At 57.4% G+C, this 16,532-nt stretch overlaps 1 protein-coding gene across 1 annotated transcript in view; it reads right to left on the bottom strand.

The window, feature by feature from the left end:
* Window positions 1–1,042: 1,042 nt before the first annotated feature.
* The window catches only part of UNC5B (unc-5 homolog B (C. elegans)), a gene marked incomplete at its 5' end in the record, with an annotated part of 87,075 nt that continues 71,585 nt past the window's right edge, over window positions 1,043–16,532 (bottom strand). The window contains 15 exons of the mRNA XM_010852399.1: window positions 1,043–1,749; window positions 2,246–2,427; window positions 3,509–3,673; window positions 4,239–4,388; window positions 6,260–6,493; window positions 6,622–6,790; window positions 7,627–7,714; window positions 8,326–8,715; window positions 9,055–9,249; window positions 11,098–11,130; window positions 11,345–11,509; window positions 12,220–12,387; window positions 13,077–13,257; window positions 14,529–14,632; window positions 15,092–15,235. Coding sequence (XP_010850701.1) covers window positions 1,584–1,749; window positions 2,246–2,427; window positions 3,509–3,673; window positions 4,239–4,388; window positions 6,260–6,493; window positions 6,622–6,790; window positions 7,627–7,714; window positions 8,326–8,715; window positions 9,055–9,249; window positions 11,098–11,130; window positions 11,345–11,509; window positions 12,220–12,387; window positions 13,077–13,257; window positions 14,529–14,632; window positions 15,092–15,235 — 2,534 coding nt within the window. The remainder of the gene's footprint in view (window positions 1,750–2,245; window positions 2,428–3,508; window positions 3,674–4,238; window positions 4,389–6,259; window positions 6,494–6,621; window positions 6,791–7,626; window positions 7,715–8,325; window positions 8,716–9,054; window positions 9,250–11,097; window positions 11,131–11,344; window positions 11,510–12,219; window positions 12,388–13,076; window positions 13,258–14,528; window positions 14,633–15,091; window positions 15,236–16,532) is intronic.

Raw genomic sequence — 16,532 nt, 5'->3', positions numbered from 1 at the left:
GCTGGTCAAAGCTTCTTTCAGACTCTCCCAGACAGCAGAAGGTGTGAGAAGAGGGTTGCAGGGAAGTGCCTGGGGAGATCAGAGCTGGGAAAATGGCCCTCCACCCCTCCTCCTCCACTCCGGGCAGGTGTGCAAAGTACAGCCAGACCAGCCGCCTCCCTGCCTCCCACGCCACCCACAGGGCTGGCTGCTCACATGTTCCTCAAAGCCACACCAACCCCAGGAGCTCAGGCTTCTGAAGCAGGAGAGCCTGTCCTATCCTCCCCTTCTGTTTTACAGAAGGGGAAATGGAAGGGAATCTGCTAGGGAAGGACAGATCCTGGATTCCTGGGCATTAAGAGAAGGCCCACCTGCTCCAGCCCACCTGGTCTAGAGGCTGGGGTGTCCCAGCTGGCCCCGCCTTGGGGTAGGGGAAGAGAGGTGTCCACAGGGGATTCTCATCCCTGACTCCTTTCTCTGTGAGGACCCTCTCTGGGCCATGCCCCCTCTCCAGGAGCCCCCAGATCATAGTACTCCCTGGCTGGGCTGGCCCAACCACATTTTCCATCCCAGGTCCTTTTAATCTGGATTCCTGGGAACCTGGAGGAGCCATGGGGGCACCTGCCTGGGGCTGTGAGAGGGAGGCAGGACCCCACCCCACACCAGACCTCAGGCCTCCTTGGCTTTACTGATTCAGCATCTGTTTAAGATTTCAGAAACACGGGACCACGGCTCAGACCTCATCTGACCCTGTAGAAGTGCGGAAGCTGAGGGCTTGTTAGAATTTAGTCTAAGATGGAATCATTAGCAGCAAAGGGTTTCCTATTCAGTCTCTCTCCCTGATTCTCTCTCTCTCTTACACACATACACACGCACAGGCCGCTGGCCAGAATCACGAGCACGCCCACACCCACACTCAAGAAAAGCGTTTTCTATTTTTGTGTGTTATTTTTTCATTTTCTTTTTTTTCTTAAAAAGAACTTATCCAAATATCTGGATAATAAATCATTTGCGTTTCCTAAGAAACTGGGTTTTCTTTTCCCTTGTGGTTTTGGTGTTTTTCTTTTTTTTTTTTTTTTTTTGAGCCTTACTAGTGGTTGGAAGCTTTCTTTCTTTCCTTTTCCTTTTCACGTATGGACAGGAGAAAGCAGTTTCTCTGAATTGTACTTGACTCTTCAAAGAGTAAAACGGTGTGAATGGAGATGGAGGAGGGAGAATCAATGACTGAGGAAGAGAATAAAGAACACAACTAAAACAGATGCCCCGAGACTTCCCGGGGCTGAGGCTGGGAGGGCCACCTCCTTGCTCCCCTAGCTGCCTCCAGAGGGCCTGGCCCCTCCCGCTTCCTGCACAGAGGTCTGAGGTCAGGAGAGACAGCATGGGGTGGAGAAGGACCGCTGAGTCCTCCCAACAACGAAGTCCATGGATCTCCTAAGGCTGGTTGTGGTCTGCAGGTGGGGCAAGGAGCGGGGGAGGAGGAGGAGAGGCGACTCTGGCTGTGAGCTCGGGGGCAGAGGAGGCCCAATGGCCCCCCAGGAGGCTTCCCCGGGCCTGCCTGTGCCCGCCTCCTGCTGGTCCCTCCCAGCCCACAGGTGCAGGTCAGCTCAGCACTCCCCGTCGGTGGCCATGGCCACCAGCATCTCGCTCTTGCCCATCTCCTCCAAGGCACTCGCCAGGCTGTTGAGGTCCCCATCGTCCTGCTGCAGAGCTTCCCAAAGGTCCAGGATCACACCCGTGGGGCTTGCTTTGGTGGCAAAGTAGTTCAGGTACCTGACGGAGGGAAGGAGAAGAACCCTGGGCTCCCCAGACGCTCAGCCCCTCCCAGGGCCGGTGGGTTGAGGGGCTCCTGGGAGGACCTCCCCAGAGCACCGGGACTGTGGGCTCTGGACCCCCACAATCCTGGGTCTGAGTCCCAGCCCCTCTGCTTGCAGGCTGTATGGCCCCAGGCCATACACTGCTCCTCTTTGAGCCCCAGTGAGGATGATTATTGCCATTATATTTATCCAGCATTTTAAGCTCTCCAGAAGAGTTCTGACACCAGGATGGATTCTGTCACCCAGCAAGCATTTCCAGAACACCTGATGTCCTGGGCACAAGGCTGCTGCTGCTGATCACACCTGGCTGGTATCCTGGCTCCACCTGTTCTCACGGGCTGGCATCTGAGCATGATGCTCTTCAAGGAACTACTATCAGGCTGCCTGCCCCGTGGGGACACCGGGAGGGGGGCGGCTGTGGTCCCAGCCTGGTAGACCGTCCCCACACTCACCGGTCCATGGAGAGCTTCTGTGCCAACAGCCGCCAGTCATTGCCACGTGAGTTGGGGGCATCCAGGCTGTTGCATATCTTCTGGCGGATGGACAGGGGGATCTTGAAGGCGTAGGGTCCCAGTTGGGTGGTGACTACACTGCTGGGGGCGGAGCAGAGGGCGTCTAGGGAGCCAGCAGGCGTCTGGAAGGACAGGGAGCAAGGGTGAGATGGGGAGAGGGCTCCCTGTGTGCGATGCCACTGGGCATCTGTCCCTCCAGCCTCCCTGCCCAGGGACTGTGAGCTCGGGTAGACTCTGGCATCTCTCTGTGCTCTGGGTGGGCTCCAGCTGCTCAAAGGCCCCTGGAAGGTGAGCTCTCCAGGACCGGGGTGGCACACCCTTCCTCAGCCTCAGGGCACATGCTAATGCATGGCCCCAGCCAATGCTCATGCTGTCTCGTGATTACAAAGCCACGAGGGCCTCAGCCACAGTCTCACCCACATGGACCCACTTTTACACAAGCAAAAATGAAGTCTAGAAAGGGGAAGTGACTATCCATGGTCACGTGGTGAGTCAGTGACAGGGCTGGGTCTAGACTGCATCCAGCACCCTCTCCACTGCACTGCAGGGAGGCCCGGCACTGTCCCCCGGGTGCCTCGGGTTTTATAAACCTCAGTCTGGGTTATAGTGCTGGAGAACTGCAATCTGGGTTATCATGGAGATACAAGAGCCACGATCCCTGCCCGCCATTAAATCTTTTTTCTCATCTCCCAGGTGGGGATCCTTGTATCTGTCTCTCTGGTGGTTGTGAAGATCTGGTGAGATTTGGTACAGGTCAGGCCCAGGCTTGCACTCAGTAAGTCACAGCTGTTGGCCAAGAGTGAGCACATTCCAGCTCAGACATGGGAGGTGAGGGGTTTCCCAGGTGGTGCCAGTGGTAAAGAACCCACCTGCCAATGCAGGAGACATAAGAGATGCGGGTTCAATCCCTGGGCTGGGAAGATCCCCTGGAGGAGGGCATGACAACCCACTCCAGTATTCTTGCCTGGAGAACCCCATAGACCGAGGAGCCTGGCAGGCTACAGTCCATGGGGTCACAAAGAGTCAGACACGACTGAAGCGACTGAGCACGCACGTTGGCCAAAAATGAGCACGTCCCAGCTCAGACATGGGAGGTGAGGGCACAGTTCTGTGGGAGGTGGCCCTTCCCCCAGATGAGGGGGAGCCTCGGGTCTGCGCCCTGCAGCGCCCAGCCCCACGGGGTGTCCGCGCTCTGGCCCTCACCTCTGCCAGCGTGGTATGCAGCTGGAATATCTGGCCCTCCCCCTCCACCTGCCGCACGCAGATCTTGCAGGTGAGCTCCGTGGAGGCCAGGCTGTGCCTCTCCAGCGTGAAGGTGCAGTGCAGGGCCTTCTGGCTGCCACTCCAAATGTGACAGAAGGGGATCTCCTGGGGGAGGCAGCCAGGGTTAAGGAGGTGAGGCCAGCTGGCCCTGCCCTCAGGGAATGGAGGCGTGGGCAGGGAAGGGGGCCAGCTCAGGGAAGGCTAGGACCTTCCCATCCAGGTAGGCAGAGAAGAGGAGCTGGGCAAGGGCCCTCCAACTGAGAAAGGGAGCATACAGGCAAGAAGGCACGAGTCTGAGTATATGACTGTGTGTATGGGTGTGTGTGTGTGTGTGTGTGTGTGACTCTGTGGGACTGGGAAGCCTTGTGAACTCAATAGTTTCACACAGATGGGCATGGGCAGAGGGATGTGACCATCAGAGATTAGTTTGGACAATCTGGCAGGCATGAATGCTCTTAGAGATGGTACGACCTCTTTAAAGATGATGTATACAGACAGTGTGTGTGGGAGTGTATGACTGGGGTACCAGGGGAGAAAGAGAGAGACACAAGGGTGGGTGTGGGGGCCAAGGCTGCAGGACAGAGAGGGAAGGTGGGGAGATGGGATAGGTCATCTCTGGGCAGCCCCTGCCCCAGCTCCACCCCTCCCCCTCCTTTGGCCCAGCCCTCACCTGGTACTTGGCCAGCAGCTTGCTCCTCCAGTGGGCATGGGGGATGTCGTGGAGGGAGAGGCGCAGGTTATGGTAACTGTCCTTAAACAGCAAGGGTTTTGGCTCCTCCACTAGGTAGCCACCCAGGGTCCGTTCCAGCTCGAGTACCTCCTGTGGGCCAGGGAGCAATGAGAAAGGGGAGCCCATCACATTGGGCCAACAAGGCTCTTTCTCGCTGCAGGTTTGAGACTTGGGGACACATGCGGACAGAGGGAACCAGGCTGTAACATTGAGAGCAGGGTCCATCTGAGGCACAGGACTGGACATTTGGTAAGTGCTCAAAGAAAACTTTGAGTGGGTGGATGCATGGGTGGATAGACCGAAAAATGGATTAATAAATGGACAGATAGTGGGACAAGTGGATGGATGAATGGATTTATAGATGACCAAATAGACACATGGATGGCTCAATAGACGGGCTGACAAATAGATGGGTGGATAGATACAGACAGACAAAATGATGTTTAGATGAAAATACAAATGGATAGGTGTGTAAACAGAAGGTCAGATGGAAGAAAAGATAAATGGATGGGTGAGTGATGGCTGGATGACTGCATGGATGGACAGAGACTGAATAAATAAAGAATGACATCAAACCAACATGGGCCACTTCCCTCTTGATCTCCATCCTATTCTCTGACCATAACTGGATGTTAGCCAGTGCCCTAGTACCAAGAGATCCAGGCTGCAGGGACATTTCCCCAGGGCCTCTAACCCATTATGGGCCTCCTGGAATTTCAGGTCAGCCTGGTCTCAGGAGGACACTCTCTCCCACGAGGCCTTTGCACCTGTGTTGCATCAGTCCACAACTTGGAGTCTGAGACAAGTCACATGAGACCGGGAAGCCAAGGAGCTGGAAGAGCCCACAGACCAGGGGTGGAAGAAGCCACAGGAAGGGAGGAGGCTTCACAGAGCCGGGAGACGGAAAGATGGAAAAGGAAGAGGGGTTGAAACAGGGCCAAGCGTCTGTGCTCTCCCACTGTTTGTCAGGATGAGACAGAGGTCCTGGGAGCCGGCGGGAGCGTGAGCAGAGAATGGACAGGGTCTTAGAGGCTCGGGAGACAGGGAGGTACCAACACCTGCTGTTATCAGGTTGCAGATGCTAAAATCCTTCTCTCTCTACCTGCCCTGAACCCCTCCTCATCTGCCATGGCCCCCCTCACTCAGGGGCACTATCCACAGTTCTGCACACACTAGGAGCTTGGTTGTCAGTCCTGACCCTTCCTTACTTCCCCTTACTCTTTCCATTGGTCACTGGTTCTGTCCATTCTACTAAAAACTAAACAGAGTTTAGCCCCCTTGCCTGCCTGTTGTCCAGGGTCCAGCTCAAGGTCTGGCTGCAGCCTCCCAGTCGTTTGTCTATCCATCCCCACAGTGTAGCTTTCAAGAGAGCCCCTGTGAATAGGTGTCCACCAGGTCTCTGCCCCCACCCACTGGCTGGCTTCCAAATTCCTTGGCATGACCCCAAGGCTGTCGGGAGGCCGAGCCTTGCCATCTCTCGAGCCCCGCCTCTCATACCCCAGCACGCTTTGGCACACAGAACACCACACTTGCCTCTGCATAAACTTCTCTGTCTCCCGGAATGCCCTTCTCCCTTCTCTTCCTGGAGCTCCCACCTGTCCTTGGGAGCTTAGGGCTAAGGTCAGCTCTGAGAAGGCCCCAACGACCAAGCCCCGCCAGCCCGCATCCCCAGGCTGATGCTCCCGCAGCCCTGCATCAGTGATCCTCAGGTCTGGCTCCACCTCTAGCCCGCAGCTCGGTGAGGGCAGAACTGTGCCCGACTCATCTCTGTATTGCCAGTTTTGCCATTTCAATGTTTGAGGAATGAAGGAATGACTGGATGAGGCTGAGGGTGGTGGAGGGTGCCTGGCAGGTGCCATGATCCCGGGGAGGGAGTACTGGAAGGTACCATGCATGGGCTGGCTGTGGGCGAGGCACCCGCAGCGTGTGGGCCTGTGCTGGCGCCCATGGTCTGGCCTTACCTTCAGTGCTACAGGCGTGTCCTCTAGGCAGTAGACTCTGAGGCTGTACTCCAGGGAGGTGCAGAGGGCCGGGGCAAAGATGGCCAGCTGGAGCCGCTTGACTGCCGAGCGGGAGTAAGACTCACCCGTGAACACGTAGGTGCCCAGCTGGTCCAGCAGGATGTGGCAGGACCTGGCCTCCAGCTGGCAGTAGCAAGGGGTATTCAGGGTCTCCTCATCCAGGGTCACCACTTCCTGTAGGGTCACGGAGAGGGGGCGGTGAAGTGGCCGGGTCAGCCAAGGCCCTGGAGGGGGTCCATCCAGGTTGGGCCAGGATGAAAGGGGCTTTCAGATCCCAAGGTCCCCCAGCCTTGCCTCCTCACCTCCCAGTGGCCCTGGTGGGCCTGGGTCTTGAGCTGGAAAATCCAGTTGCCGGCACTGACTTCTGCGCAGTGGGGCACCGTGAGGATGACGGGGCGGCATAGCAGGAGGCCCGTGGGCCCGCAGGTCACTGCGGGGCTCAATACTGTCTGGGTCCCTTCTGAAAGCGGGCTGGGGCAAGGTGGAGGGGAGAGGGAGGCAGTGAGGAAGTGGGGCTGGGCTCCCCCCGCCCTGGCTGCTGGGGTGAGAGAAGGCAGTTCTGTACCCCTGGGGCTCCCAGAGTTAAGGAAAAATGGCACAGGCCTTGAAATCGTTTCTATATTTTTGCTATTACATCACAACATTCTCGTAGCCAAATCTTTGCTCCCATTTTCAAAGGTTCTGCACTCTGCAGATGCTGTGGATAGGTACTGCTAAAAAGCCCTCTGGAAAACTGGTACCCATCCACACTCCCACCAACGCGCCATGGGAAGGCTGTGTTCCCACACTCTTGCCAGCATGAAGGTACTATGGCATTTGAAAATATCTTTGCAAATTCATGAGCAGGGAAACTTCCGGCGCCTCATAGCTCTTTCTTTTACTATTTCTTTGATTTCAAATTAAGTCAAGCATTTTCTCATAACCTACTGGCCACTGTGTGACTGCGTGCATGGATCTGTATGTATGACAGTGTGTGTGTGAATCACTCGTTCATATCCTTTGCCCATTTTTGTACTGAGATATTCAGTTTTTCTTACTGGTCACCCAAACCTCTTCATATAGTTAAGATATTAGCTCTTTGTCATATTGTAGCCAGCTGGTCATCTGGCTTTCAGTTTTATGATTTGTTGAGCTGGTTTTGCATGACTTAAATGGGAACAAATATCGAGCAATATCTTCCTTGGAGAACTGTCTCTGGTCTTGGCACTGGGCTTAGAAGGGGATATACTAGAGCCCCAGGTGGGCAAGCAGCAGGGAGACAGGCCAAGCAGGGGGCAGCCAGGCTGGAGCTGGGTCTCTCTACTCACAGAGTGTTTTCTGCCTTGTTGATGAGGAGGTACATCTCGTAGAACTTGCCCTGGGGGATGGCTCCATTGGGCACCAGCAGGCTGACCCCTAGCGGGAGAGAGAGGTCAGTAGGGAGGGGCTAGGAGTCCAGGAGCTTAGCACAGGGGATGGGGGGTTGGCCTCCCGCTTGGAATAGGGAAAAAAAGACATCTTCTGAGATCCTGGTGGTCACCAGCAAGGCATGGGGAGAGCGGTTGGGTGCCAGGAAAGGCCAGGTCACTGACCGCAGCGGGGCTGTCCAGAGGGACCGCACAGGGGAGGCATTGCAATGGGATATAGAGATAGGCCAAAGTCCTGGAGGCTGAAAGGGTGGTTCCAGCCCCAGCCTAGCTCAGGGTATGACACGGGGAAACTCATCTGCTGGCTGTGCAACCTGAGCTGGGCGGCCCTGTCTTTTCAACAGCACCCTTACATGGCAGTATTCTTTCCCACTTACTCGAGAGTGAAATTGAGGTTTAGAGAGTTCCCCTCCCCTAGCGAGGCAGAGGCAGGCCTGGACCCCAGGTCTTCATTTTATCATCACTTTATCCCTTTGGGCCTCACTTCCCATGTCTGTGAAATGGGACCAGGAAGTCCTATTTTCGGCTGGGTGAGTGTTGGACTACCTAGAGGGGAACATGCCGAGGCCAGGCTGACAGGCAAGCAGAGCAGGGACCCACCTGTGCCGGGGATGCTGAGCCTCCCGCCCAGGCAGCCAAAGGTGCCACTGACACTGCTCCCCGGGTCACGGGGCAGGCCCAGGAGCTGCTGGGAGCCGAGGCTGGCACTGCGCAGGTGCAGGAAGTGGGTGTCCCGGGCAAAGTCACCAGGGTACGTGCCGGGAGGCAGGACTCCCAGCAGGTCGGCGCCGTCTGCCAGGCCTGGCCCAGAGCCAGTGGTGCCGGAGCTGTAGACCTTGATCTTGAGGTTGGGCAGTGGGTCCAGCAGTGGCGAGTTGGTCATGGGGATCTTGTCAGCTGAGTCCTGCAGGGCGTACTTTGGCCCGCGGTAGATGCTGGCGCTGGCAGTGAGGGCAGGAGGCCCGGATGGGGGCAGGAGCTGTGGGTTGTCTGCAGGGCGGGGCTGCAGTCAGACTCAGCCTGTGGTGCCTCCCTGGCCCCATCCCACCCTCTGCTACTGTTGGGGGCCCTTCTTTTACAAAATCCCACCCAAATTCCAGCTCTGAAAGGTTCCACTGCCAACTAAGGCAGGAAGCTTAGGGACTTGCCACCTGAGTTATTTCTTCTCTTTCCTGCATCGCTTTCATCCATACTTGTCCAATGTTCCTTATTAAAAAAAACTCTAGAGAAACCTCAGGAGGGAATCAGGCACCTCTGCTCTGGTCTGGCTGCCAAGCCCCCTGGGGACCCTGCCTGCACCCACCGCCCCAGGTGTCCCCAGGTCCTTACTGGGCCTTGCAGTCTTGAAGTTGACTGGGTGGAAGCCGCCGGTGAGGGCGGCGGATGAGTCAGTGATGTCGGTGTCAAAGTCCCGGCAGTTGCGGCGGTACCCCACCACCGCCACCACTATGAGGACAGCCACCACCACGAAGATGGACACCACGAGGCCCGCATACAGCGCCATGTCCCCCGAGGTCTCCAGGACTGTGGGGACAGGAGGGCTGAATGAGGGGCAGGGGGCAGAGACCCAGGCCTTGGGGGAGCCAGAGACTCCCTTGGTCCCCGGGGAGAGGCAGGGCCTGGGATAGACTGGCGCTGTCCTAGGTTTAAATCTGAGCTCTGCCAGACAGGCTGGTGACCTCAGGCAAGCCTTGAACCTCTCTGAGCATCAGTCTCTATAAGTTTACCGATCTAAATGCCCCTGTCCCCATGCTCTGCTTCCTTCCCAGTGTAGTAAGGAGAGGCACAGGCACTCTTGAGGTGGACACTTACAAGAGTGAAGTCACTGCTCTCTGCTCAGGAGGTGACAGGGCCTGTGGCTCAAAATCAGGGGGCCACAGAGTGTCCTGTCCAAGGTGGGAGTAAACCCAGGGCCTCACTTGCAGCCTGCAGCAATCTCCGTAGGACCCAAGGTCCTGGTTCCCAGAAATCTCTGCAAGTAGCCACTCTGAGCTCATTTCCATTCTGGGCTGAGGGCGGGAGGGGGAGGGGAAGCAGGAGGAGGAGAATGAGATGCATGGTGATGGATGGAGAGGAGGGAAGGGAAGGGAGAGCTAGAAGGGAAGGAAGGGGCTCAGGGAGGCAACCCCAGGTTACACTCCCCACCCCAGACAGGCTGCTAGGCTGGAGGACACCCCGCCCTGGACAGTGGGCAGGGCAGGCTGCTGCACAGCTCGAATCAGCTCCACACGGCCAGGCAGAGAGGTGTTCTGTCCAGCAGAACTTTCTAGGAAGATGGTGAATCCCATGTCTACGCTGTTTCCCATGACAGCTGCCAGCCACGTGCGGTTATTAAACAACTAAAATGTGGCTGGCTGGGCTGAGGAAAAGTTTTTGGACATATTTATTTTCAGCTAAGATAAATAGAATTTTCAAGCCACACACGTCTAGCGGCTACTATGCTGGACAGCGCAGTAGAGCCAAGACGGCTGCCCCCACCCCACCCCATGTCCTCTGGGAGCTCGGGGAAGGCCCTGTCTACTCTCCCCCAACCCCCAGGGGCCCTCAGAGAGGGAGGCCAGCTTTCCTGCCTGAACTGGGGGGAGGCCTGAGCTTCAGCAAGGTCAGGCAGGGCCCTCAGCCCTGAGGTTTGGCTGATTCCATCACCTGCTAGACCTCCATCTCTCCTCATTCTTGGGCTCCCATCTCTCTGGGGACTCTGCCTCATCACGTCATCACTATCATGGGGGGTGGTCACTTGCCTGGTGATTTACAATATCTAATCAGTCACCAGTCTGCCCCCGCTGTGAGCTGCATTCAGGGCCTCACTACTGATTTTATAATTCTGGAATTATTTGGAAATTGTGGCTTAATTACCACAGGCCAATCTGCCCAAGCTGCAGCACAGCCCCGGGGGGCTGGCGCAGGGCAGCGGGTGTCCCAGGGACCCAGGAGGTGTCCGTTGGCTGCTGGGGGGAACAGTGAGAGGCACTGGGAGGGGTAGGTGTGGGCTTGCCTGCTGGCCCCACCCCGCAGAGGAAAACCGAGGGGTGGGGCTCGGAGCAGAAGCTCTAGCCAAATATTTAGGTTCCAATCCTAACTGGATCCTTGGGTAAGTCCCTTCTCTCTGAGACTCAGTTTCTTCTCCTAAATGCAAAGGTCAAGACAGTCCCTGGGGGCCCTTCTTTTAGCTTAGGGTCTGCCTGTCTGACGGTGATGGAGACCATGCCACATGCAGGGTTGGGCGCCGGGAACCCCACAGAGCTTGTAGGGGGGCACCTTCAACTCTCCCTGCCCCTTGCCCTGCCCTGCACTCCACCCCTTGAAAAAACCGGTCAAGGAAAACCAGGGGTCCCCCCAGAGGAAAGAGGACAGCCATGAAATGGGACTTACGGTGGCTTTTGGGGTCACTTAGAGTTTTCTTATCTGTCGAGGGAAATAAAGGGAAAGAAAGACAATGACACAGATGACGGAGAGGGTGGTAGAGAGGGTGCTGGGAGATGCGTGGATGAGATGAGAGCCGGGCAGGCGGGCAGGGCCCCAAGGGACTGCTTCACTGCAGGCCAGGCGGTGGGGGCTGGGCGGGGGGCTTCTCTGGCTCCAGAGCCACCACCCTGGGCCCCGCCCTCTGAAGACTCACTTTGCACGCACAGCCCATCAGTGCAGTTCTTGGAGTCGAGCAGGGTCCCACTGCAGTCCCGGCCTCCATTCTGGGGTGGGGGTGCCATGCACTCGCGGCTGCGCCAGTGCGCACACTCGGTGCTACAGGCTGACCACTTGCTCCACTCCGTCCACCCGCCGTCGACTGTGGGGACACAGCGTGTGGTCCATGGGGACGTGGGCACGCACGGGCGCCTGCACACACGATTACATGTGCACAACACAGCAGAGCACGCACACACAGAGTACAGCAGGGGAAGAGGAGTCCAAGACATACACAGGCCGCCCGGAGAAATCACACCACGGGCCAGATGAGAGTCAGGGAGCTCAGGTGGGCAAAGGTAGCTCCAGACACACACATAAGATCACCGGCGCAGACTCGCACAGGGTTCAACAGAGGCACAAACCCAGGCGAAAAACACCACACATTCACATAAACACGCCACCAGAGAGAGAGAGCACAGACCCACCGATGGGGATACAGAGCGAGACACAAGGAAAAAAGGACTGCAGCAAGACGGCGGTCAGCGGCCAGGTGTGCCGAGCAGTCAAGGGCAGGAGCACAGGCACTCTGACGCCGGGTGCCTCTGGGACCCTGGCCTGGGGGCTGACACGGAGAACCCCCAGCCCAGAGGGCAGGGAGCCTACCCCCAAGAGCCTCTGCCTCCGTCTCTCCCACAGCACAGGGCGGAACAAGAGGTCAGAGGTCACAGCACCTGGTCCAGCAGGGTCAGCCAGCCGTGGGTCCCAGGACAAGCCCAGAAGGGGAGAAATCAGTGGTCCTGACTCTGTGACCCCACAGCACAGAAGGCAGGGCTGGGCGCGAGTGCGGTGCCACCTGGCTTGTGGCCTTACCTGGGCACACGGTGGTGCAGGCAGTCTTCTGGAAGGCCTGGCCCTCGCAGAAGGCACCTCCGTTGAGCGGGGCAGGGTTGGTGCAGGTCCGCGTGCGCTTCTGCCAGCCGCGGCCACAGCGGTTAGAGCAGGGCGACCACTCTGCCCAGCTGGACCAGCCACCATTCACTGCGAGGGTAGTAGGTGTCACCCAGCTGGCCTGGCTCTTCACCCTGTGGGGCCCCCAGGCCCCACCCCACAGCCCTGAGGAGGCCCCTCTGCTGGGGACTGGCCCTCTGGAGTTGGACCCCCTCTGCCATCAAGGCTGGGGACTCAGACACCAGAGGGCAGACCTGGGTTGCATTCAGCACCAGATGGCAACCAATGACTCCCTGCCTTTCTGTACAATGGCAAGTAGAGGTCCAGAGAGGGCTGGCACCCTGGGTCTCCCCGTGAGGAATAGGGGGAGGTCTATAACTGGAGCTACAACACTCATCTCAGCCGTGGCTCCGCCCCCCCACCCAAGGGGACAGCAAGGAATTGCTGAGCGGCCCGAGCAGCAGTCCCGAACTCTGCTAGAATAATATGCTTGGGGATGGGGATCCCAAGTGGGCCCTGCCTCAGCCCCGACTCCCAGAGAACTGGGTCTTCTTCAGGGACAAGCAAAGGGCTTGAGAAGGGGCGAGTGCTCCTGGCTGGGGGCCCAGGAGTGCCTGGCCTCACCACTAAATTTGCTGTGTGACCTTGGAGAAGCTACCTCTCCTCTCTTGGGCCTCCTCCTCCCCACCTGTTCACCAGGTGCTGGCTTTTGGGTAGAACAGGGTCCGGTGGGCTATACCGCCCCAGGTCCCCTCCCCACCGCCCACTCTGGGCCACACCGTAGACAATGATGGTGGCCGTGGTGCTGCGGCGCTTTGCCACGATGTTCTTGGCCACGCAGGTGTAGTTGGCCGTGTCCGACAGGCGGGCCTGGCGGATGATGAGGTTGTGGTCGATGGTGAGCAGGAAGTTGGTGTCCTGGGTGGGGTCGATGACGTCCTCGTTCTTGAGCCACTCCACCTGCAGGGGAGGGGTTGGGGGTGTGAGGGCCCAGGGCCTGATCCCTGCACCCCAGAGTGTGGGCCCTCCGCAGGGGGTTGGCGGGGAAGGCCCAGCTAAACAGGACAGTTCTGTCCCTGTCCAAGCTTGGTGGTGACCCAGGATGCAGGGCCTCTACAGGCCAGGCACTGTGCTGGGCACTGCAGAACACAGTGGTTAAGATGACCACCCACCAGCTGGCAGCCTTGGGAAGGGACTTCCACTCAGCCCCAGTTTCATCAACTATAAGTTGATATTCAGTAGCACTATCCAAAGGGCTACTGTGAGGATGAAATGAATCCGTATGTAGAAAGTGTGGAGCACATGCCTGGCTCACAGTAAGTACTAAATAAATGCGTGTCTTCATCATTAACTCTGTAAACCGACTCCCTTAGTCAGGGTAAGAGATCTGGCAGGTGATTAAAAACAGGGTCCCCATTTTAGCAGCTCTGGGTGTGCAAATCCCAGCTCCGCTACTCACTAGCTGGGTGACCCTGGTTGACCGCTTCCCTTGGCCCAGTGCTGTGCTCCCAGCCATAAGATGGGATGACGTGGTTGCCATGAGGACTATTCTGCCAGGTGCTGGGCACATGTGGGAGCCCCACAAGGCTACCTGTCATGAAGGGAGTCTGAGCTCATTTCCAGATGGAGGCCTGGGCTGGGGGCAGTGACTAGAGCCAAGATTCTGATGTCTGATTCTGAGCTGGAAGTCCAGGGGACCATCTTCCCCAACCCTGTGCTACTAAGGTCCCTGGCGGCAAAGCTGAGATGTTTCCCCATGCCCTGCTCTGACTCCAAGACCACCAGTACGGCCAGTGGGAGAGAGGAAGCAGGTCTGAGATACAAGCAGGGCAGTGAGGGGACAGGAGGGCATCACCCAGGGACATACATGTGGTACCAGAAGGTGTGATGAGCTCAGACACACGCATTGTGAGACTCTTTGGTCTCCATAAAGCTGGGTTCTTGGGTTCTGGGAGACGGTGTGTGCAGCCACTTCCCTTGCAGGAGACCGAGCCTGGGGTCAGCCCAAGGAGTCCTGGGGGTTCCTTCCCCAGTTCTGCCCCATCCATGAGGTTAGATGATGCCTGGGGAGGGCCCAGCTGGGATCTGGGATGTGCCGAGTTCTAAAGAGATGGCAGTTCTTTCCTCTGTAAAATGGGAGGGCTCTGGGAGGCTGAGTTACCGTGGCTGGTGGTAAATACCACACCTGGGTGGCCTCTGCCATGCCCAGTATTCCTCATGTCCTCACTCACCTCAGCCACAGGCACCCCCTCTGGTGGGCGGCACTGCAGGAGAACTTCATGGTCCAGGGGCACTTCCTTGCCCAGAGGCTCCTGATCAAAGTTCTTGCGCAGGTCTGGGAGAAGGGAAAGGGTTCCAAGGCACCGTCAGGCCAGGGCCGGGAGGAGGCCAGTCAGGCAGAGCTGGATCCTGAAGTGTTCCCTTCTAGCCACGAGGTGGCAGTGCACACCAAGGAAATTTTACCAGGACTCCTGGCCTTTACCAGGGGAATCTCTTCTCCAAGACAGGGGCCTTACCAGGTGGACTGAGGGGAACAAAGTTCCCTCCCTAGCTCTGGGATCCTATGCACATGATGACTAGGGAAGCTGATGGGTTTGTTATATAAATAAGTAGGTAAAAAGGGGCCATTAGAAATTCTGGCACCAAAGGTGGCACAGGCTCTGGGTCTTGGAGCCTTCTTCTGAGCTGGTGGCCCCTGTGCCCTCATGTCTGTGTGTAGAACTCTCCCTCCAGGATCCATGGGGAAAGGGGAAAGGGCCCAAGGGAACGGGGTTGGGGCGTCCAGGCAGCGTACATGCGATGCGGACGTAGGCCCGGCGACTCTTGGTGGTGCCTGCAGAGCTCCAGGCTACACACTGGCACCAGTAATCCTCCAACCCGAACAGCTCCTCTACCTGCTGCCGCGACACCTCGATCTGCACCTCTCGCACCTGCAGGCCTGGGAGGAGGAGAGAGATGCCGTTGGTGGGGGGGCAGGAGACACAGGATATGGGACCATGATATCCTGTGTCCTTTTCACCCCTCCCCACCCTCCAGTCCTGGAGGCTCCTCTCCCACTGCCTCCCGTTTCCCTTTTTCTCATCTCTTCTGCTTCGAGCCTGGCCCAAGCCACCACCACAGCTCACCTGGAAACAATAATGGCTAACCCAAGCCCTCTGCCCTCATTCAATCCACTTGCCACCCTGCAGACAATGTGTGCTCTTTGAAAGGTCCAAGTGGCATCCATCCCCCTGCTATGTCCCTGTCATCTGGTGTAAAGACCCCGACCCTCCACGTGGCCTCCAGGCCCTGTAAGATCTATCCACTGCAGCCTCACTGGGCGTCTCTGAGGGCCTCATGCTCCCCCAGCCTCTCTAGTCACAGGGCCTTTGCACATGCAGTCCTTTGCCTGGGACTCTTCTTCTGTCCTTTCTGCGTCCAGTGAACTCCCAGTGACCATCCGCTTTGCGCTAGGTCTCGCTTCGGAGGGCAGCCCCTCAATGCTGGCCCACCCCCACCAGCTCTTAGAGAGCCACTCAGCACTCCCATAGGTGCACTGGACACTGGTCTGCAGAGTTATCACTCCCCACCCAGCCCGATTCCCTCATGGCACTACCATGGTCTGAAACTGCATTATTTATTGCCATGTTCACGTAGGAACTGTATCTCCTGCAGGAGAATGAGGTGGGGCTTTGCCCTGTTCACTGCTGTGGCCCAGGGTCTGAGACAGTCAGCGAGCTCAACCAATATGAGGTAAGCGTGTGATCTCTGGCCATTGCTCAGGAGACTGTAGGGCTGAAGCTAAGAGGAGGCCCCTTTTCCTGGGAACCCTCCAATCTCTCAATGGCTCCTTGTTGGGGCCCGAGGGGTTCCCTGGATAACTGGGTGCACTAGCACACACAAAAGGAATCATTTACTCTTTTGCCTTCACTCCCTCAATGACAAAATGCTCTACGTTCAAGTAAGGGATGAAGCCTCCTGGATGAGGGTGTCCATCTGAAGCTCCTCCCAAAGCCTGTGAAAGAACTGAGACTGCCTCCTCCAGGAAGCCCTCTCTGACTGCCCTGTCTCTCCTTGACATCTCAGTTCATCCTCTCCTGGTTGCACGTGGGTTCTGATAAGCCCCTCGAGGGCAGGAATGTTGAGTGTACACCTTGTGGTACCATGGCATGCTGGTTAGGTGGAGGACTGGACAGGTTCTTGACAGGTTTGAATCCTAGCCCCACCCTCACTCCCCATCTGTGTGACCTTAGCTA

The sequence above is a fragment of the Bison bison genome, unplaced genomic scaffold (genome assembly GCF_000754665.1).
Source record: "Bison bison bison isolate TAMUID 2011002044 unplaced genomic scaffold, Bison_UMD1.0 scf7180017864309, whole genome shotgun sequence".
Lineage (NCBI taxonomy): Eukaryota > Metazoa > Chordata > Mammalia > Artiodactyla > Bovidae > Bison > Bison bison.
Note: the sequence above shows the minus strand (reverse complement) of the source record. Positions and strands in the feature narration are given on the sequence as shown.